This window comes from Pelophylax lessonae (genome assembly GCF_965119305.1).
Source record: "Pelophylax lessonae genome assembly, chromosome: 5".
Classification (NCBI taxonomy): Eukaryota; Metazoa; Chordata; class Amphibia; order Anura; family Ranidae; genus Pelophylax; species Pelophylax lessonae.
This window is the reverse complement of record NC_138772.1, coordinates 275,541,147-275,563,652: the sequence shown is the minus strand read 5'-3', so window position 1 is coordinate 275,563,652 and position 22,506 is coordinate 275,541,147. Positions and strand designations below refer to the sequence as shown.

At 44.1% G+C, this 22,506-nt stretch overlaps 1 protein-coding gene across 1 annotated transcript in view; it reads left to right on the top strand.

Moving 5' to 3' along the window:
- Positions 1 to 16,771, top strand: part of CHMP5 (charged multivesicular body protein 5) — a 58,150-nt gene extending 41,379 nt beyond the window's left edge. The window contains exons 7-8 of the mRNA XM_082259501.1: positions 15,237 to 15,349; positions 16,102 to 16,771. Coding sequence (XP_082115627.1) covers positions 15,237 to 15,349; positions 16,102 to 16,152 — 164 coding nt within the window. The 3' untranslated portion in view covers positions 16,153 to 16,771. The remainder of the gene's footprint in view (positions 1 to 15,236; positions 15,350 to 16,101) is intronic.
- The last annotated feature ends 5,735 nt before the right edge of the window (positions 16,772 to 22,506 follow it).

Genomic DNA, 22,506 nt, shown 5'->3' with positions numbered 1-22,506 from the left:
AGAAATATTTGATCTAGAACAAAAACATAAAAAAGAATTTAAAAAAGAAATAGAGGAAAACCTTATAATTAAAAGAGATGAATTAAAAGATTTATTGGAAGAAGAATCTAGAAATTACTTCAATAAGATAGCCAGATACAGATACAACTTTGGAAATAAACCAGGGAAATCCCTAGCAAGGTTACTGAGGAAGAAAAAATCAAAAAATTACATAGAAAAAATTAAAAACAGTAAAAATGAAACAGTAAACCCAACTACAGAAATAGCTAAAGCGTTCCATGCCTTCTATAGTACGTTATATAACGTCCGGAAGGAAGAAACCTCAAAAACAAGGCAGGAAAGAATAATAAATATTCAAAAATATATTGAGGAAGCAAACCTGCCCAAGATTCCAGAAGATAAATTGGAACTTCTCGAAGCGCCAATTACTGAAAATTAAATAAGAGAAGCATTAAAAACCACTCAAAATGGAAGGAGTCCAGGTCCGGATGGATACACAATAAAGTACTATAAAAGATTTAAAGAAATATTAATACCAAAAATGCAAGAATATCTGAATAAAATAGGGAAGGAAGAACTAAGAGAAGAATCTCTAATGGCATATATAACGGTCATACCGAAAGAAGGGAAAGATCAAACCCTATGCTCTAGTTATAGGCCAATCGCGTTGTTAAACACAGATACAAAATTATTCGCGAAAATTTTGGCAACGAGATTAAAAGATTTATTAAAAATGTGGATCCATCCGGATCAGACAGGATTCGTTCCAGGCCGAGAAGGTAAGGATAATGTTATACGCACCTTGCTACTTCTACAAAAAACAACAAAACATGAAGCCCCCTCCATCCTATTATCAATTGATGCCGAAAAGGCTTTTGATAGGGTGGATTGGGACTTCATGAAAGAAACCATAAAAAGCTTAGGGATCGGGCTAAGAATGAGGCAATGGATAGAAGCATTATATAACAACCCCACAGCAAAAATAAAAATAAACGGAAGCTTATCAGAGAAATTTGGAATGAGTAATGGGACAAGACAGGGGTGTCCCATGTCACCCCTATTGTTCGTGTTAACCCTGGAACCATTACTGGCAAAAATTAGACAAAATGTAGACATAAAAGGAGTGAAGGTAAATCAAGAAGAACACAAAGTCGCAGCATACGCTGACGACTTGCTATTCATTGTCACAAATCCAAGGATTACTCTCCCAAATATTCAAAAGGAGCTAAAAGATTATGGAAAGTTGTCAAACTTTAAAATAAATCCAATAAAATCAGAGATACTGAATATAAGGTTAAATACTCAGGAAGAACAAAGTATAAAAACACACTTCCCATATACGTGGACAAAAGAAAAATTAAAATACTTAGGGATATATTTAACACCACAAACTGGAAAATTATACCAAGCGAATTATATACCGTTACTGAACGAAATAAAAACAGAAATAAGAAAGAAATCAAATGGTCAAATTTCATGGATCGGAAGAAACAATGTTGTTAAGATGTTTATCTTGCCAAAAATCTTATATACCTTCTCTTTATTGCCAATAAACATCCCCGCAATCTTTTTTAGGGTAATTAGAACCTTACTGACAAAGTATATATGGCAGTGGAAAAAACCCAGAGTACAGTACAAGACACTGACAAGAAGCAAAGCACAGGGAGGATTAGCCACCCCAGACATAGAGAGGTACTATAAGGCGGTAATTATCTCACGAATGGTGGACTGGACAAAAATAGAAAGGAGAGAAAAAAGATGGGTAGAGATAGAATGTACACAAAATAATAATCAGTTACACAAAACAATTTGGATCCCACCAAAATATAGGGAAACACAGGGAGCACATGAATTGACAAAGGTAGTTTATAAAATATGGGATGGAATAAATAAACAACTGAAATGGGAATACAACTCACCAATGATAGCATTAAATGGCACTAAATACTTCCCACCCGGGGAGGAAGAACAGGGAGGAAATTGGATAGGGAACACACAATTAAAAGATATTTTACACAAAGGGCACATAAAAACACTTCAGAAATTAAAACAAGAAAATAATAATATAAAAATAGATAATTGGAGATATCTCCAGCTGAAACATTTTGTCAGCTCATTACCACAGCCGATTAGGTCGGAAAAAAATCTTAATAATATCGAGAAACTGAGCTACTCTCCCATGCAAAGGCATGGAGTGTCTCAGATTTACAAAATGCTGACGGAATGGCACAGTATGGAAAAACCTCCATATATAGGAAAATGGGAGAAAGAAATAGGAACACATTTGCAAGGACAGGAGCCTGGGACTGTACTGGGGATGGCTGGATCCACAGCCATAGATGTTAGTACTACAGAATTAAACTATAAATGTCTATATAGGTGGTACATCACCCCAGAAGTGATAAATAAATACCAACCAGGCAAGACAGATAAATGCTGGCGGGATTGCGGCAACATAGGTACAATTTATCATTTATTTTGGGACTGTCCCAAAATAAGAGATTTTTGGCTAGAGGTAAGACAACTGATTGAAGATATCACTGAAATAAAAGTGCCGGACGATCCATGGGCATGCCTATTTCATAAAACAACAATACCCTTAAAAAAATATAAAATGACTCTGGTTCCAACCATGCTAAATACAGCAAAAGGAACCATACCAAAAAAGTGGAGAGAAAAGGAGAGCCCGAAAATAAAGGAATGATGTAAAAAGATAAATAATAACTATAATATGGAATACCTATGTAATACACAAGAGGAGATTCCAAGAAATATGAAAAGAAAATGGGGGAAATGGAAAGAATTTAAAAAATCAACCAAATATATTGAATTAAACAATTAAGCATATCTACCATGGGGAGGCATTCTAGAATGAAACGGCTGGCAAGAAGGGGAGGAATCCTGGGAGGAAGGGGGAGGGTGGGAAGGGAAAAATATATAAAATTTAATGTATATTTTTCTTTTTTTTTGTGTGTCTTTTTGAGGCATTATTTAACTATGTAATTTGCGAATTTGAATCAAATTGGTGGAACTTTGTTATATTGAGATTTTATATGCAAATAAAAATAAAGTATAAAAAAAAAAAAGAATTATTGCTCTCACTCATAACAATTACGACGATACCTCACATGTGTAGTTTGAACACCGTTAACATATGCAGGTATGACGTGTGTATGTGTTAGCTTCTGCGTGCAAGCACGGAGGGATGGGGCACTTTATTTTATTTTTATTTATTGACTTATTTTTTTCCTATTTTTTTTTTTTTTTTTATATATACACTGTCCTTTTTTTTTTTTTTTTTTTTTTTTTTATATCACTTTTATTCCTATTACAAGTAATGTAAACATCCCTTGTAATAGAAATAAGCAGGACTTATTGAGGGATCTGGGGTCAAAAAGGTCCCAGATCTCTTTTACCTTTTTAAAAGCAAAAGGAAAAAAAAATGTTGACATTTTTAACTTTAAGGGAAAAAAAAATTATTTGTTGTATGCTTAAAGAACCGGAAGTTATATTAGAGGTCCCTCTGGTCCTGCCAAGGGCATAGAGCTGAGTGGGGGCAATCTTGCCCTCACTCAACTTCCTGCCCAGCAAATGGCCGCATCGGATAATTTCTGGGCTTAATGGATGGCTCTGGTAAACTTGAAAATGAAAGGGGAGGGGGGCACCTCTCCCGCTGCCTATAAGGGTGATCCTGCGGTGAATCCGCTGTTAAGATCAATTTTATCGGAAAGTCTGCTGTCTAGCGGGAAAAAAAAACAAGACACTGGGGTTATGGCATTTAGCTGCACCCATTTAACTGACGTACATTTACAGTTAGGCGGTCGGCAAGTGGTTAAAACTAAACCCTCCAGCGGGGGGCTCTTTCACTGCCAAAAGGGTTTCCATCTTTGCCTGGCATTCCTTCCGGGTTCGTGGGTTCCAGTTGTCTGAATGGCTGAGCTGCAATAATGTGGCTCCCACACATGTGCAGGAGCGACGGCAGAGAGCTCTGAAGGGACTGCAAGAGTATGAGGTCCCTTCAGAGCGCATGCACCAGTGACGTCACCACCTGCAGAAACACTAAATATCTCCTAAACCATGCATGTTTAGGAGATATTCCTTATATCTACGGGTAAGCTTTATTAAAAGCTTACCTGTAGCTATAAGCTTCCGAACGATGTTTACTAACACTTTTAAAGCGGAACTGAAGCCGTTAAAAAAAGAGACTTTTTACAAGAAAAGAGACTGTATGTTTCTTCTGTCATCGTTCTCCCTGCCTGTCAGTATTAAGTGTACATGGAGCTGTGCAAAGCTCAGTGTACAGTCTTAGGATACATTTTGTGCCAGGGTGAAATAAATGTGCTGGTAACAGCACATCGAGGGGTAACATGACTTTTTATCGTCCATTGACAGACGCAGCTTCCATACTTCTTATCCATTGGGTCATACTGCCCCCTGCAGGAGTAGTTCTAGGCAGGAACGAAGTAATTCTCCATGCCCACGGGGCTGTCCCCACAGGTATAACCCCACACCCTCTGCTCCAGCAAACCAGTTTGTTTCTGCCTAGAAAAGGAGTAGGACCTAGGTTTCCTGTTGGGACTTCGGTCTTTGCTAGTTAGTGTTCAAGGGGATCCTCCTGGTGATCTACAAGTGATGCCGGCTGGGGTTTTCTTCTTCTTTTTGGATAATCTAGATCCTTAAGGCAGGGCTTGATAAATTTGCTTGGAATCTAGGAGCCAGCTAAAAAAGTTAGGAGCCAGTTTTTTTTTTTTTTTACAAACAACAAAGCTTTATTTTAAATGACAAAAATTACCGATCTTAAATTTACACATAAAGACGACTAGAACCAAACCTCATAGGCATTTAACTTGTGTAGATAATAAATATATTCTGATGTGACACACCAGGTGTTTAATCCAATGTCATTTTTTGTTCATTTGGCTTTGTGGCCATGAATATGCCTTCTACTTTTGCATTCGATGGGCAGCGGCTCACTAAGGAAGGACAGTGCAGCAAGGTGGGGGCGATATGAGATCCAATGACCATCTTAGACCCCTTTAACACGGCCACGTCCGCTCAGCAGAATCCACTTTCTCAGCGGGGTTGTCTCTGCTGATCCCCGCAGAGCAGGCTGGTCCTGTCCACTCTATGCAGCCTATTCTCCTCTATGGGGCAATCGGATGGAAACAGACCGTCTGTTCATTTCCATCCGATGCCATCCTATCCGATTCACCAGACAGATGGAAAATAGAACCACCATCCGTCTGTTTTTAGCGAACAGGATCGGATGGCGGTGGGTTGCCACTCCATAGAGGAGACTGAAGGGTATCATCAGGTCTGTCTGAAAAACTGACAGGCGGACCTGATCAGACAGCCCGTGTGAAATGGGCCTGTGGCTGTGGCCTAGCAGGGCAGGGAAAAATAATTAATTTCTTTTTTTAAATAATGTAAAAAAATAAATAAAATAACCACACTCCTTTTCCACTTACCTTTTAAGCAAAGGGCGCCAGATGAAGCCTGCAAAAACTTTTCTCTTCTCCTCTTAGGAAGGAGATGGGCGGGCATTGAGAACAGGCAAGGGAAAACAGCACTGTTAGTGACTGCTTGTCATACTCCCGGCCACCACAAGAGGGCACCAGTTCCCCGTTGGAAGTGTCTCACTGAAGAAGGCTGAAAAGCCACGGCCTCAATTATCAGACGGCGCGGTAGTCCACGCACTCGCAGGGGGCGCAAAGGGACAAGACACCACCTGCAGTGCACCCCAACGCCAGGTCACTAATTCTAGTCGCCAATGCGACCTGGCGCCCAGGGTTTGTCGAGCCCTGCCTTAAGGTCTCCCCAGCCTGGCCTACGAGCATGAGCAGGTTATAGTCCCGCACTAGGCCTCGCCACGACGGAGCCTCTTTCCGGATGGGGACAAGCCTGCGAGTGGATGTCTCGCTGGGACGCAACGACCTGTAACGCCGTGAGTTGCAGCGTACCCCTCGGCTGGCAGCACCCCCACTCTGGGTGGGAGATGGTTCTGCCCGGAACAGAGCCCATCCGGTTCATGGTATGGTGAGTAAATGTAGCCCCCCCTTGCTTCTCGGGGGGATATGGGCCCTCTCCTGGGGATAATAGGACCTGTACTTCCTAAAAGATCCCTATGGCCTGTCCGGTTATCCTGCCTGGTGCCCAGTCCCCCTTTCCCACCCCCTGGGGGGTGCTGTGGCTGGGGCGCCTGGCGTCCTAGGGGGGTGGCAATGGTTTTTCCTGCTGGGTCTGGTGGTAGATCCTTGAGGCCTTCATATTGGGGGTCCCTGACCGCATGACATGCCGTGGGCAACGTCATCTTTAGTGTGGGCAATGTAAAATATTTTCCCATTGACTTGTATAGGGAAGGCATTTGCCCTGTGCTTCCTATTGAATTGCATTGGCAGCCATTTTTGTGTAACCCTATGGAGCTACACAGGCAGTGTGACCTTTCACATACCAGGCTGATGTCATTTCCTGTGACTCCCTCTTCCTGCTGCACAGTCTGATTCAGGTTTCCTCTGAAGGTGGTACAGCACTGGGGTCTTTGTGGGCATATCGCTGCACACTCTGCTGTCGGTGTATATCTAAGGGGGACTCCACAGACCGCGGCAATCGGTGGTGGAAACAGCGATCAGCGTTTTTAAAGTGACGGTACTGCTTTTTTCAGTTGCATTGAATATGGAGTCCCAGGCAGTAAATTCACCCTCAGACCCACTTAGTGCACCCGGACGGTCCAAATCGCAGTCGCTGGCCACAATTTCAGCAGTCCTGGAAAGCCTGGCGATGGCTGCAGTGCGGGAACGCGCTTTGGTGGAAGCCCTGAATGTTTCAGTAAGGGAAACTTAAAAAATTGCATATGAGCCCACGCTGGCGGGGACACGGGTGTCTTTTGGCTTCCGCAAGACCCAAAAATCAAGCAAGGTTTTTCCTTGTCCTGAGAATTTTTATGATTTTGTTAATGACCAATGGCGGGACATCAAGCACGTGCTAGTAGTGCCTAAGCGCTTTAAACACCGTTATCCCTTTGCTGAGGCAGTTTTCAACCATTGGTCGGTACTGCCCAAGGGGGATCATCCTTTTCCCAGGTTGAACAAATCTACTATAGTGCCTGTGGAAGATTCCCGGTTTTTATTCATCCGGTGGACAAGCGGGTGGAAACCCTTTCCTGCCATCTTCGTGTTGTGTTCTATTCTAAAACCGTTTTTTGTGTCTGTTTTTAGTGTCACAGACGGTTACGGAATGGGTGAAGGCTCTGAAGGGGAACTTGGATCCTGACATAGTTCCCCCGGAACGGATAGAACTTATGGACCAGAAGGCCCAGGCCCTGGTGTTCCTGTGTGATTCGTCCTTGGATGCGGCTCCCCTGGTGGCCAGAGTGTCGGCTGTGGGGATTGCATTAAGACGCATTGTTTGGCTGAAGAGCTGGTCGGCTGATCAGGCTTCCAAGAAAGCCCCGACAGATCTTCCTTTTCTGGGAGAGCAATTATTTGGCGACTCGCTGGTTGAGTTGATCAAGGGTCTGACTGGTGGGAACAGTACTCTTCTTCCTCAATCCTCCAAAGGTAAAGCACCCCGTACTAAGCGGGGGGGCCTTCCTTTACCGCTCATAGATGGTTTTTTAATGCCTCCGGGGGGGGCGCAAGAAAAAGGTAAGCCTTTCAGAGCTTCTGGAGGGACTAAAAAGCACTGGGGCAGGCCCAAGACCAGTCAGCCCGGTTCTGCAGACAAGTCCTCTTCGGCATTAAGGGGTGCCCTCACCCACTTCTGAAGTGGGAGACGTCTGCGCTTATTTCAGGAACCCTGGACTTCCTTCATTCAAGACAAATGAGTTCACAAACTGATTCTTTCTGGGTATCGGGACGATAGAATTTCGGTCACGGCCGGTGGACAGGTTTTTTCAGTCAAATCGTCACCTGTCTCTGGATCGTTTGAAAGCTCTCCGAAAGGCTGTGCAGAATCTCATTGCTCAAGGAGTGATTGCGCCGGTTCCTCCGCAGGAACGCTTTCAAGGTTTCTAGTCAAACTCTCTTCGAAAAATTCAGTAAGTGACGAAACGTCAGGGACGTGGCCATACGACGTGCCTGGTGATTGATTGGGTGAGCGGCGGTGTCTCACCGGAGAGTCCTGGACCCGAACGCTGGTACATCATGTGTCAGGAGCAAGTGAGCACCCTGATCCCCACTCTTGATTTATGATGTGCTTTGCATATTTATATCCCAAGTACGTGCATATTAGTGGATTTTTAATGGAATAAACTAGTTCATACGTTATTGCACTAGTTGGCTCTCCTCTTTTTCTTTTATGGTATATGTGGAGTGGCATCTTGAGAATTACCAAGGATCCATTATTTCCTATATCCTGTGCAGTGGTGCATATTCCAAAGCGTGATCAGCCCTATCCAGGAGAGTGGAGGGCAAAAAGTGGGGGTGAGTGTTCTAGCTGAGGGGGTGGCAGACACTTTGTGTGTTTCTGTTCAGCTTACACTGGAATCTCACTGGATCATCACATATCATTATTCTCCTTCTATTGGACTTTTAGTTTTCCTACTATTGGACTTTGTTATACATTGATTTATTCATGTGTGTTTCACTAGAATTTTTTCACTGATTTTTTTTTTTTACTTGATTTCTTGTTCATTAATTTTGGGATTGGATTTTCAGTAATTATTTGCACACATATTGATTCAATTGTTTATTTTTTTCACATATATTGTGTGCGCTTTTCTGGGTTGTGCGCTGCTAGGTGGGATTATTTTTATCTTTCACTTTTTTGGTATATTGTCTGTTATTAAGCAGCAGCACAATCATTTAAACATTTTTTTTCTGATGCAGGATCAGCTCATTAGCGCAGGAGCCTGCTAAATATAATATTCTATTCAAACCTGTTCACGGTGCCCAGAAAGGAAGGCAAGGTACGTCCAATCATGGATCTCAAAGTTCTGAACAGCTTTGTGTGGGTGCAGAAGTTTTGAAAGGAGTCCATTCAGTCAGTGGTGGCGTCCTTGAATCAGGGGGTTTTTCTGGCCTCCATCGATATCAAAAATGCCTATTTGCACATCCCCACCTTCGAGGGACATTAGTGATTCCTCCGCTTTGCGGTGGCAGAGGAGCTCTTTCAATTTGTGGCATTACCCTTTGGTCTCGCCTCAGCTCCCAGAGTTTTCACCAACGTCCTGGCCCCAGTGCTGGTCTTGTTACGTCAGAGAAGTATTGCGATTTTGGGATATCTGGACGATCTGTTGCAAGCAGACTGTCATTTGGATCTGTTGGGCAACATCTCAATTACAGTTCAGACCCTTCAGGAATTCGGGTGGACGATTTAAAAAAATCTGCCCTGACACCATCCGTACGGGTCACTTATCTGGGGCTGACTCTCGGCTCTGCTCTAGTGAGGGTCTTTCTTCTATTGGAAAATCTTCAGAAGTTGCTTAAGGCGATCAGGTTGCTGATGGAAACCGATCGGTCTTCCCTTGCGGACTTGCATGAGGACCCTGGGTCTGATGGCATCGACCTTCGAGGCAGTCACATTTGCTCAGTCTAACTCGAGGCCTCTGCAAAAAGAGATTCTTGCAAAATGGAACAGGAACCCTCGGCCGTTGGACCAGAAAATTTACTTTGAGGCATCGCTAGAGACCAGCTCTCTCCTGGTGGATCCAGTCGCCGGCTTTGTGTCAGGGCAAGTCCTTCCTGCCGCTGTTCTGGACGGTGGTCACCATGGACGCCAGCCTGCTGGGCTGGAGCGGAGTGCTGGGGAAGCTATGTGCCCTGGGGACTTGGACAAGAGTCTTCCTTGCCGATCAATATTCTGGAGCTCAGACCGATCAAACTCTGCCTGTTCCGAGTCAAGCTAATGTTTCCCGACTCTTTCCGCAGTCCACATTCCGGGTGTGGAGAATTGGCAAGCGTATTACCTGAGTCTTCAGGTGCTGGATCAAGGGGAATTGTCCCTTCATCATTCATCTCCTGTGTGTCTGGTGGGGGACTCTATAGGTGTATCTCTTTGCATGTAGCCTCAACAGAAAAGTCCAGCGGTTTGTGGCCAGGTCTCGGGATCCTCTGGCCGATGCCACAGATGCTTTGGTGACTCCTTGGAGCCAGTATCGGCTGATTTATGCATTCCCTCCACTCGTACTCCTGCCGAGGTTTCTTCGCAGGATGGCGGTGGAAGGAATTCCGGTTGTTCTGGTAGCACCAGACTGGCCTCGGCGGTCTTGGTACGCCGACCTGGTAAGGATGGCCGTGGATTCTCCATGGAGACTTCCTCTGCGAGAGGATCTGCTGTCTCAGGGACCGATCTTCCATCCTGCTTTACGGTCGCTGGCTTTAACAGCTTGGCTGTTGAAAGCAAGGTGTTGAGGGATAGAGGCCTTTCTGATTCGGTGATTCCCACACTTTTGAAGGCCAGGAAATCGACGTCCAGGAAGATCAATTATTGTACGTGGAAATCTTACATTTTCATGGTGTGAATCGCTGCAGCTGCACCCTGGCTTGTTTTCCATAGCTAGGGTTTTGGCCTTTTTACAAAAAGGGGTTGAGCAGCATTTGGCTTTGGGCACCATCAAGGGCCAAGTGTCGGGCTTTGCTATTTAATTCCAACGTCTGTTGGCTACTAATAGCTTGATTCGCACCTTTATTTAGGGAGTGCGTCATCTGGCTCCTCCAAGGAGATCACCGTTGCCTTCGTGGGAGATTTCTCTGCTTTCTTTGTCACAGAAGGTTGCCTTTCTGGTGGCCATTACTTCTGCTCTCAGAGTGTCTGAGTTGGCGGCGCTGTCCTGTCGTTCGCCTTATTTGTTGGTCCACAGAGATAGTGGTTCTCCGACCTAATCCGTTTTTCCTCCCCAAGGTGGTGTCGGATTTTCATCTCAATGAAGACATTTTGTTGCCTTCCTTATGTCCCAAGCCTCCCAAGGAAATTTTCTTGCATTCTCTGGATGTGGTTCGGGCCATAATGGTTTATCTGACGGTAACTGAGTCTTTTAGAAAATCAAACGCTTTGTGCTTACTGAAGGACCTCAAAAAGGTTTGGCTGCGTCTGCTGTGACCATGTCCATATGGATCAGACAGACGGTTGTTCAGGCTTATTCACCAAAGGGTTAGGTTCCTCCTTTCCCTGTGAAGGCTCATTCTACTAGAGCGCGGAGTGCCTCTTGGGCTTTTCGCCATCAGGCCTCAGTAGTGCAAATTTGTAAAGCAGCGACTTGGTTGTCTGTGCACACCTTTACGAAATTCTACAAGGTTGATTTGTTGGCCTCTTCGGATACTTCCTTTTTGGCCGCAAGGTTTTGCAGGCTGCTGTTTCATAAGAGAATAGTTTCTTTCTCTTTAGGCTTTTTTTCTCCTGGGTGAGCTCCTGTTGTCCTTGGTTGAGCTTCATGTTACCCAGTGGGCTAAGTTTAGCCTTTGGAGTTTACGTTACTATCTGGTTGGGTTCTTCCCACCCCTCATGCCTACACTGCTTTGGGACGTCCCAATGGATAAGAAGTATGGAAGCTGCGTCGGTCAATGGACGATAGAGAAAACTGGACTTGTCGTAAAATTTGTTTCTCTGAAGTCCATTGACAGATGCAGCATCCGCCCCACTGTTATGGGGAGGGTTTTTGTATCTTCTTTACTGCTTACAACTAAACTGGTTTGCTGGAGTAGAGGGTGTGGGGTTATGCCTGTGGGGACAGTCCCGTGGGCGTGGAGAATTACTTTTCTCCTGCCTTGAACTACTCCTGCAGCGGGCAGGATAACCCAATGGGTAAGAAGTATGAAAGCTGCATCTGTCAATGGACTTCAGAGAAACTGATTTTTACGGTAAGATCTTACAAAAATCCAGTTTTTTGCATTGCTAAAGAAGAGCCTAATCTGCCATGAGGTGGCAATGCCCTGAGCGTACTAGCAGAATGTGGCAAAAGCTCCTGGGAACCTATACCTTTTCTAAGTGGTTTAGTTCTGCTTTAAATTTTAAAGGGTAAGGAAACTTCCAAAGTTTTTCCCTTTTGCCCCCACCTCCCTGAGCTGAAGTCGCTCCCTGCCTGAAGCTTTATACTTAGTTCTTGTTGCTAAGACCTGCTGCAGTTTTTACATTCTTCAGGTCAGCTTTCTCATCCCAGAACTGCCCACCTCTGGGAGAAGAAAAAAAAAGGGAAAACTCCATGTGACTGGCCTGAAGACATCTGATAAATAAATTGAACCCCACAAAAGCTGGGTATCTGCAGGACTTTCGTTGGCCATTACTAGACCCACCTGACCATAGGCCCCACTTGGCGAATATGTCAAAAAATGTTTCCCCTACAAGCAGTATTGCCTCTCCATCACCACTTTACTCTATTTTGGCATCACTCTGTTCCTCCCTCAGATGAAGGGCCCCCACTTCAGTGTCTCAAGAACTTCACATGTTACAGGGCCAAACACTTGCTCATTGTTGTCTTAATAGGTTCATGGGGAGCTATGTAGCTCACTCATTTTCTGTCGTCCTTACCACTCCTGCAGTTGCACAGACACCGCTTCATTCCTTCGGAGTTCAACGTAAGCATTACAAAGCATTAACCACCCCTCTTCAGGATCACTAAACTACGGTTTCCAGTTAGTGATGAAAAAGAACATATTGTTTCCCTCACAACAAAACCCCCCAAAAAAAAAAAAAAAAAATTTGTACCTGGCACACAAACCCCCTATCTACAATAGGATTCACAAGACAGGATATAAACGTGTCTCAAAATGGTAAAGCATGCTTGCTACTATACATAACACCTTTTTTGAAATATCCAATTAATGCTTTAGATGCCACAAGAAAAAATGGGGCCGTACTGCACTTCAGTGGCTAGAAAATTTTTGGATAAATGTCAGAGCTAAATCACAAAACATTACTGAATGTAGATTCCTTAGGACCCTACTTTCTGATGCTGCACAACAGTGCCCAGAAAAGCTTTTAGATGTTCTGTCTTCATACACTGCTGAAAAAAATTAAAGGAACACTTTGAAAACACATTAGATCTCAATAGGGAGCCCCAGAAAGAAGACCCAGGGCTGGCCTCAGGGGGAGGAGCCTACATGGCACTCGTGTAGAGTGCACGTTGGGAGAGCCGGAACAACATCCTGACATGTAATAGCGTATCTGAATCCCTTGGCCATCCGCCCACCCACCTAGCCCAGCGTGGCCCTTTTTCCCTCGGCTGAAGAAGGACTGGGGTAACCCCATGTGATTGGCTGGGACAGCAAGAGCGGCGAGGCGCAGAGCCGACCTGTCTATAGGTGAGCCAGCTAGTTCATCCGAGCAATTCAAGGCTAGGCTGTTTGGCACATGACGGAGCACGAGTCCCGAGAAGGGATTTGTTCACGAAGTGCAGGGTGAGTTAAGCGGAAGCTGCCAGAGCCAGGAGAGCTGGAGTTGAGATGGTCAAATATACATCATGCCAAGTGTAATGGCATGGAGGGGGGGTGGTGGAGAGGGCATTTGGGAGGTTATGGGGCAGGGGAGGGAATTAAGGAAGAGAAAACGGTCTGTTAACTACGTAAAATTGTGTGTAGGTGTCAGTTCACCTTCTGTTCTCCGATTCAAGTTTCCACAGGTGACATTTAGACAATGCCCCTGTACCTGCATTTGGTTTAGACTAAAAGCGGGAGAGAGAAGTAAAATTCAGGGGGGGGGAGAGAAGAGGGAGAAACTACATGGATACCCTAAATTTCTTGACCTGATGTAAGGGGATTAAATACGCCAACTAAGAGACAAAATGTATTAGAAGAACTCAGACAAAACTGCCAGCATAATATTCCTACAGGAGACACATATTGCACAGGACACAAATGTGAAACTATATTCAAAATACTACCCAGTTTGGTATTATGGATACTCAACTAAGAAAGCAAAGGGGGTAGTAATTGGCCATGGTGAAGGACGTAAGGTTATCTTTGGAGGAAAGTTTGGTTGATCCAGAAGGACAATACGTTTTCCCGAAGGGACCACTATAGGGAATGGACTGTACATTGGCAAATGTATATTGCCCAAATAAAAATCCGAAAGGATATTTGAAAAAAATACTGGAGAAGCTGATGCAGTTAAAAAAGGTATATTGATTCTAGCAGGAGGTTTTACCTTCTGCATGGATCAGCTCTTGGATAGCACATCGAATGCACATTGGGTCCAAGGATTGCATCCCGATACCAATTGGCAGTCAGGGTGCCATTGTCTAGCCTGTAGGGGTCTGTGTGTCCTTCCATGTAAATGCCTCTCCAGACCATCACTGACCCACCGGTCATGCTCAACGATGTTACAGGCAGCATAACATTCTCCACGGCCTCTCCAGACCCTTTCTTGTCTGTCACATGTGCTCAAGGTAAAACTGCTCTCATCTGTGAAAAGCACAGAGTGCCGGTAGTGGACCTGCCGATTCTGGTGTTCAATGACAAAGCCAATCAAGCTTCACGGTGCCAGGCAGTAAGTACAGGGCCCACTAGATGACGTCGGGCCCTCAGGCCACCCTCCTGAAGTCTGTTTCTGATTGTTTGGTCGGAGACATTCACATCAATGGCCTGCTGGAAGTAATTTTGTAGGGCTCTAGCAGTGCTCATTCTGTTCCTCCTTGCACAAAGGAGCAGATACAGGTCCTGCTGATGGGTTAAGGACCTTCTACGACCCTGTCCAGCTCTCCTACAGTAACTGCCTGTCTCCTAGAATCTCCCCCATGCTTTTGAGACTGTGCTGGGAGACACAGCAAATTTTCTGGCAATTTCACTTATTGATGTGCCATCCTGGATGATTTGGACTGCCTGTGCAAACTCTATAGGATCGAGGTATTGTCTCATGCTACCAGTAGTGACACTGACCCTAGTCAAATGCAAAACTAGTAATAACAGTAAGAAAAGATGAGTAGGGAAAAAAATTGTGGCCTCCACCTGTAAAACCGTTCCTGTTTTTGGAGGTTGTTTCGTTGTTGCCCATCTAGTACACCTGCTAATTTCATTAACACCAAAGCAGCTGAATCTGGTTAACAACCCTCTCTGCTACTTAACTGACCAGATCAATATCCCGGCAGTTTAATTGACTTGATGTCGTGGAGGCTTTGAAACACGTTTTTTTTTTTTTTCTTAAATTTAGGGTTTTGGTATTGGCAGCATTTTAAATTGTGATGTGGTCTTGTGTGTGTGAAAATGTTATATTTGGTTCGTCAAAATCTCTGCCTATTTAGGGAAACAAGTGCTTTGGACATATGTCAATTTTGTATTCTTTATTTTCCATTTTGTATCTGATCACAGAGCTTGATGCACTGGGAGATGAACTGCTGGCCGATGAAGACTCGTCCTATTTGGATGAAGCAGCCTCCGCCCCAGCTATACCAGAGGGAGTTCCCAGTGATTCCAAAAACAAGGTAACAGACTTCATTACTTTAGCCATACCTTTTTTTTTTTTTTTTGTTTTAGTTTTGGATAAAGCGGGAAAGGATTAGAATCTCTGCCTGTTGTTGTTTTTTTTTTTTTTTTTATTTGCAGCCTTCACCCCCTCTAGGGAGATTTCTCCTACACTTTCTTTTTTGGCACGGAAAAAGGTTATAACCCTGGGTTTATTGCTACATTCAGGGTGTAACATGTTATGAATGCAACCCCCCAGTCTGCTGCCACAATTAAAGACGCAGCTGTGCAGGGCTCTGCCCACCTGGCCGCATCACTCATCTACAGTCCTCTGTAAATGGAAAACGACAAGGTCCGCAGCCTTTGCGGCTGTCGGCTTGTAGTATTCAATGAACTTCCACTGCGCTCTGCGTGGTATGAGCAAGCTGATTCCCTGACCGCTCTGTAGGAGACATGCATGGCATCAGCGATCTGCAGTTTGCTGGTGCAATGCTTTACAGGCTCCCGAAACAAAAGATAATAAATGCACATTTTGTTTACCTGTGCATTTATTTTATTTTTTTGTCAACAACTGAACTTCTCTTTTACTCATTAATCATAAGCAAGTCTTCATAATGGCAAAACAAACCAAAATTGTTCCAACTCCTTTCTATCCATAATTATAATTTTTATCTGTAGTTGGGTTTATATATACTGTAGCTAGCACTCCACTATGCAAAGTGGCAGTAGAAATTGTCAACCTGTCTCATTCTAATTCTTTTCTGTTTTACAGGATGGTGTGCTGGTGGATGAATTTGGACTACCACAGATTCCTGCTACATAAAAATAAACCTTGGTACAAACTGCTGAAATCAACATACTGCATCTTTTCATCTTCTTCTTTATTTCCCTTCTACATCTATCTAACAATGGTATTTTGTGTAACGGAACAAAGATCAAAAACTGGGATTTCATATCTTAACCTGGCTCAAATTACTGCATCTTGTCTTTCATGGAAAGAAATATTTAATGTACCCCTGTGATTTACTGGAAAGAAATGTTTACTCTGCAACCCTGCATAGCACTACAATTTTGTCATCACTATGGATTGATCAATCAGCAGATATGGCAGCCCTCTATTTGGGTAAAAAACTGGATGAAACCCAAACACCAAACATTTTCAGTTGTGTGATCCGTCTGGTACAGATAATGCAGAGAAGATGCCATAGCATTAGTGTGAGATCAATATGTTGCATAGGTGGCACCATTGGCCCATTCATGACATTGGTGCCACTACATATATAAGAAGGTTTCTAAACCCCTGCTAATACTGGGGTTGATTGGAAACGTCTTCAAATAAAGAAATAATTGTGGATTGAGATTCAGAAGTACAGTGTCTGGGCCCACTAAGCCCAAGGAAGATGAATCCTGTGCATGTGTGGCTTACATGCCTGGTACAACAAGAGGACAAAGCTACAACTTGCTGCATTCAGATGTGTATTGCAGAATTTTAAAAACAAATGGTGTCCATGTTTCCATCTAAATTTCTTTTTTTATTTTATTGTTACAATTCTGACCATAGGGGTTATAAAAAAAAAAAAAAATTGCTTGTGTCTTACTAAAATATGTAACTTAATAAAAAAAAAAAAAAAAAAACACATTTGAACTCTGGATTCTGAGTACTTTCTGTATTTCCTAATAATGCAGTTCTTGTACCTGTAAATGTTTTTGTCCTTAAGTGGTTGTAAACCCTTACATATACAGAGTGAAGTTACTTGCCTCAGGTGATGCAGTTACAAGGCACCTGAGGCAAGATATTAAATCATCCTACATAAGTTGTACCTGTTTATTAGCAATAACCTCCTCTTTCCATCTGTTCAGAATTCCTGAAATCCAGAAATTATAATGCTAGTCTGAGCTGTCAGAAAAAAGGGGGCGGAGAGCTGAAATTACACAATACAGAGCTCAGTGAGGAGAGCTCTGACAGCTGATTGGAGTGAAGGAACACCCCCCCCCCCTTTACACAGCACACAGGGACAGAGCTGAGGCTGTCAATCAGCTAGAGATCCCTCCGCTGTCACCATTTTTCTCTTGGTTTCATGAAAACTTAGCAGAAGTGATTCATGCTGATAGCAGAGGAAGGAGGCAGCAGACAGAATTGACACTTTGTGCTCTTAATAGAGATAAGTACATGCTATAGAGGAATGTGCTCTGTTCAGATTTACTGTCTGAAGTTTACAACCACTTTAAAGGAAGCACTTCCTGTGTGGAATCAGTGTTAAATTGCAAACTGTGAAATTGTACCTTTTTGTTTATACTGACCCAAAACCAGGTGAGCTCTGACATGCAGATCTATTCTTTTTCAAAGAAAATTGAGGTCTGTCTAGCCTCTTTCAGAAATTGCTCCAGGCCAAAATACAATCTATAAAGATTAGGAAGATAAACAGTTATTACAGGAAATAAGCCAGCCTTTCTCCGCAATAGTTGAAATTTGCTCAGACACTTGAAGAGTACGGATCGGGGCAGTGGACTCTTTGACGGACCTCTTGCGTAGTTTTCCCCTGACTCCAACCCCCCTTCGCTCTTTTCCCTTTCTCTTTTCTAATTTAGACTTCTATGGTTTCCATATTTGCTATTTTGTATGGAGTACTGTACTTGGAAGCAATCTGTGACCCATGTCAGCTGGCCGGTGGGTTATGGAAATGCTGAGTCATTTTGTTTTCCTATGTCCCCTGTATGGGCTTTCCTGAGCGCCCTGATAGGGTGGTTTATCTCTGTGTGACAAGTTTTCGTGTTTCAATTTTGATTGAAGTTGATATTAGGATACACTATTTTGCTGGTTATGCCTGCCATTGCTATATTGATATCACCCACCTGCGCTGTGGGACCTTATCTCAATTTTGATACCACTGTTTGTGTGCAAGCTGTATACTTTTCCGTTTTTCACTTCATAAAACCTCAATAAAAATGTTGAAAAAATCAAGGCACCATGGGTTTTAGGAGTCCCAGGGCCCCGGTGAAGGTAATGAAAAGAATGTGCAGGCACTTGGGGGTCTCCTGCATATCACTTCTATTATTTATTTTAAATGGAAAAAGGAAAAGGTCACATGTCTGTTTTTGATAACCATAGTTATAGTCAGCGCAGCTTTCTGACTTAAGTAGTACCAGGGTTATGTGTATGCGTATGCCTCTTGCTAATTTGCAAAAATTTAAGGCAGATATGAAAAAAATGATGTAAATTAAAGTAGAACTAAAGGCAAAACCTATTTTCTCTATCGTCCATTGAAAGATGCAGCCTCCATACTTCATTAGCCATTGGGTTATGCTGCCCCCTGCAGGAGTAGTTCTAGGCAGGAAAAAAATGAATTCTCCACACCCATGGGGCTGTCCCCACAGGCATAACCCACGCCCTCTGCCCCAGCAAACCAGTTTGTTTTTGCCTAGAGAAGGAGTAGGACCTAGGTTTCTTAGTACAAAAATATAATGCCGTGATATACATGCCATCATCCCCAATAGTAGAACAAAAGAGGAGGCACGAATACCAAGAGAAAAGCAGGACTATATCGGCATGTGTATGGTTGGAGGGATGCAATCACAACACCACTATATAAAAAATATATACAACTTTATTGCCATATGGTTAAAACAAACAAAAATGACATTCCAAAATAATAGACATATTAACAGGGTTCGTACGGTCATGAAAATCCTGGAAAAGTCATGGGATTTTGACATGACACTTTCCAGGACTGGAAAAGTCCTGGAAAATGGGAAAACTTACTAAGTTTTGGAAAAGTCATGGAATTGTGTTGTGCAACTATTTATTTTTGACTCGGGGCCCCCTGTATTCTGTGGGAGCGGGGACAGTAAGTGTGACTATTTTCTGTGTTTCGGGTTTAGGCGGATTAATCTGCCGCAGCACACAGCTGAAGCCTGATCACTGGTCTCTTCAATATGAATAGACTGTGACAGGCTCGGAACTCTGCGGCAGATTGATCCGCTGAAACTGAAACTAAGAAATCGTGGCTATACTGTCCCGCTCTCAGGGACGTACCAGTGAGGGGGGGGCGCGTGCACTGGGGGGTGTCGGGCCGGTGTCCGCGGGCCGCCCGCATCTCCGCACTGGGGGGGGGGGTGTCAGGCCGGTGTCCATCGGGCCACCCGCATCTGTGTGAAGAAGGCAGCGGCAGAAGGAATGTCAGTGAGGAGTCTATTGAGGAATGTCAGTGAGGAATGTCAGTGAGGAATGTCAGTGAGGAAAGTCAGGAATGTCAGTGAGGAATGTCAGGAATGTCAGTGTGGAATGTCGGTGAGGAATGTCAGTGAGGAATGTCAGGAATGTCAGTGTGGAATGTCAGTGAGGAGTCTATTGTGGAATGTCAGTGAGGAGTCTATTGTGGAATGTCAGTGAGGAGTCTATTGTGGAATGTCAGTGAGGAGTCTATTGTGGAATGTCAGTGAGGAGTCTCGTGTGCTGGATAGGAGGGGGATGGGATGGGACAGCTGCATAGAGAGGAATTGAACTTTCATATTCCTCATGTCACTGAATGTTGTTTCTCCTCCTCTCAGAAGCTGCACTAGGAATATGGAAAGTTAAATTCCTCTATATGCAGCTGCCCCATCCCCCTCCTATACAACTTCCTTTGCTGGCCCCCCTAAGTGCTCTTTTAGCCCCCTCCGTGCTCTTAGTCTGGCTCCCCCAGTGATCTCCCCCCCCCCTGGCTCCCCCTCAGTGATTTCCTGTCCCCCCCCCCCCCCCAGACAGTGCTCTCCAGTTCCCCCCCTCCCCCTGTGCTCTACATCCCCCCTGGTTTTCCCTGCCTGCCCCCCCCCCCAGTGCTCTCCCCTGCGCCTTCCAACCCCCCTGCAAGCCTCTAACCACCTCATGTATTATGTCCGCAGCCTCTAACCATCTCCTGTACCATGTCCACAGCCTCTAACTACCTCCTGTACCATGTCCGCAGCCTTTGACCACCTCCTGTACCATGTCCACAGCCTCGAACCATCTCTTCTATCATGTCCATAATCTCTGACCATCTCTTGTCTTTTATCATGTCTGCAGTCTCTGAGGGGGTCTGGAGAGGAGTCAAAAGTGGGAGTGCTGTCGGGATGGGGATCACAGGAGAAGTCAGACATGTGTGGACTGGGGAGAGGAGACTACAGGATAAAACCAGAGCATGGTGCACCTAAGAGGAGGTCAGTGACAGTGCTGCCCGGCCAGTCTGAGGGGGGGGGGGGTCACTGATTTAAGGGGGCACTGTTATAAAGGTTCCTCCTTGTATCAGGACCCCCCCTCCCTTCCTTAGTGCATTCACTCTGTGGAAAGTGGTCTTTGGTCACCAGAGTCCCCCCCTACATCAGAGTTCTCAGCTTTTTCACCCGTGCGCTCAAAGTGACACCCGCTCCCAGCTGCGGCAGTGGTGCTTCCATCTCATCCACTGTAAAACAAGGGACCATTTTTAGTCGCGCTGTATCCAGAAACGAAACCCTAACTGCAGAGGTATTGTACACTACAAAGATTGTCATTTATTTTAGTAAAAATATGCTGGGTGTGACATGGATTTTCTTCTTATTTAACATGTATACATAGACATTTCATGAAACTTTAGGTCATGAATATTTACGTAAAGTCATGGAAAAGTCATGGAATTTTATTGGTTAAAATGTGTATGAACCCTGTATTAAAATACATGGATCCGTGATTACTATATGCTTGTGATGGATACAAATATACCACACCAACGGATCTTAATGTATGTGCAGTCTAGCTGTCCCTGAAAAACAAACGCGTTTCGCAATTGTAGCTTCGTCAGGGTACTACAAAGACCAAATAGATGCTGCACTGTATATAAGGCAGGCAGGAGAACCACACTCTTGTGCAGGCGTCTGGAGCCCTTTAAAGTGGACCCATGTCAATGGTGGGGAATACATTTCATATTGGAGGCAAAATAAGCCCCCACATGAAAAAAAAAAAGGGCTGGTTATATTACAGAGTACCAGGGAAGTCTCTGAATACATATTATAGGCAATGATGAATTAGATCCTCACTGGTCACATATGGAAAGGTATACCAGCCACCATGGATTCTTTCAATCCTATGACTTTGGGACCAGAAAGCCTATTATAGTGTCCTGTTGTTAGGGACTCAAGAGTACAGAGCCTGGCAAAATTGGAGCACCATCCCACCTCGCCGCACAGCGCCTCCAGTGTGTACTGCAGGAGAACCAGCGTGTGGTTCTCCTGCCTGTCTTATCTACAGTGCAGCATCTATTTGGTCTTTGTAGTACCCTGACAAAGCTACAATTGCGAAAAAAAAAAACGCATTGGTTTTTCAGGGACCGCTAGACTGCACATACATTGAGATCCGTTGGTGTGGTATATTTGTATCCATCACAATCATATAGTAATCACGGATCCATGTATTTTAATATGTCTATTATTTTGTAATGTCATTTTTGTTTGTTTTAACCATATGGCAAAAAAGTTGTATATGTTTTTTTTTATATAATGGTATTGTGATTGCATCCCTCCAACCATACACATTCCGATATAGTCCCACTTTTCTGGACCTCTCTTGGTCTTTGTGCCTCCTTTTTTTTGACCTAGGTTTCTTGCTGGGACTTCGGTCTGTTTTTTTTTTTTTTTTTTTTTTATTCTTTTTTTTATTTTGTTTTATATTTACTCACTTTGCTAGTTTGTGTTCAGGGGGATCTCCTGGTGATCTACAAGCAATGCCGGCTGGGGTTTCGCACTGTATATCCCTCTCCTGGCGTCCTGAGGTGGGGGGGGGGTGGCAATGGTACCTTGTTTCCAGCTGGGTCTGGTTAGAGATCCTTGAGGCCTTCATATTGGGGGTCCCTGACCGCATGGCACGACGTGGGCACCGCCATTTTGAGTGTGGGCAATGTAACTTTTTTACCATTAACTTGTATGGGGCAGCCATTTTCCCTGTGTTTCCTATTGATTTGCATTGGCAACCATTTTTGTGTAGTCCTATGGAGCTACATAGGCAGCGTTACCTTTCACATACCAGGCTGAGGTCACATCCTGTGATTTCTTCTTCCTACTGCACAGTCCGATTCAGAAGGTTTCCTCCTGGAGGTGGTACAGTACTGGGGTCTTTGTGGGCATATCCCTGCACACTCTACTGTCGGTATATATTTAAGGGGGGACTCCGCAGACCGCGGCGATCGGTGGT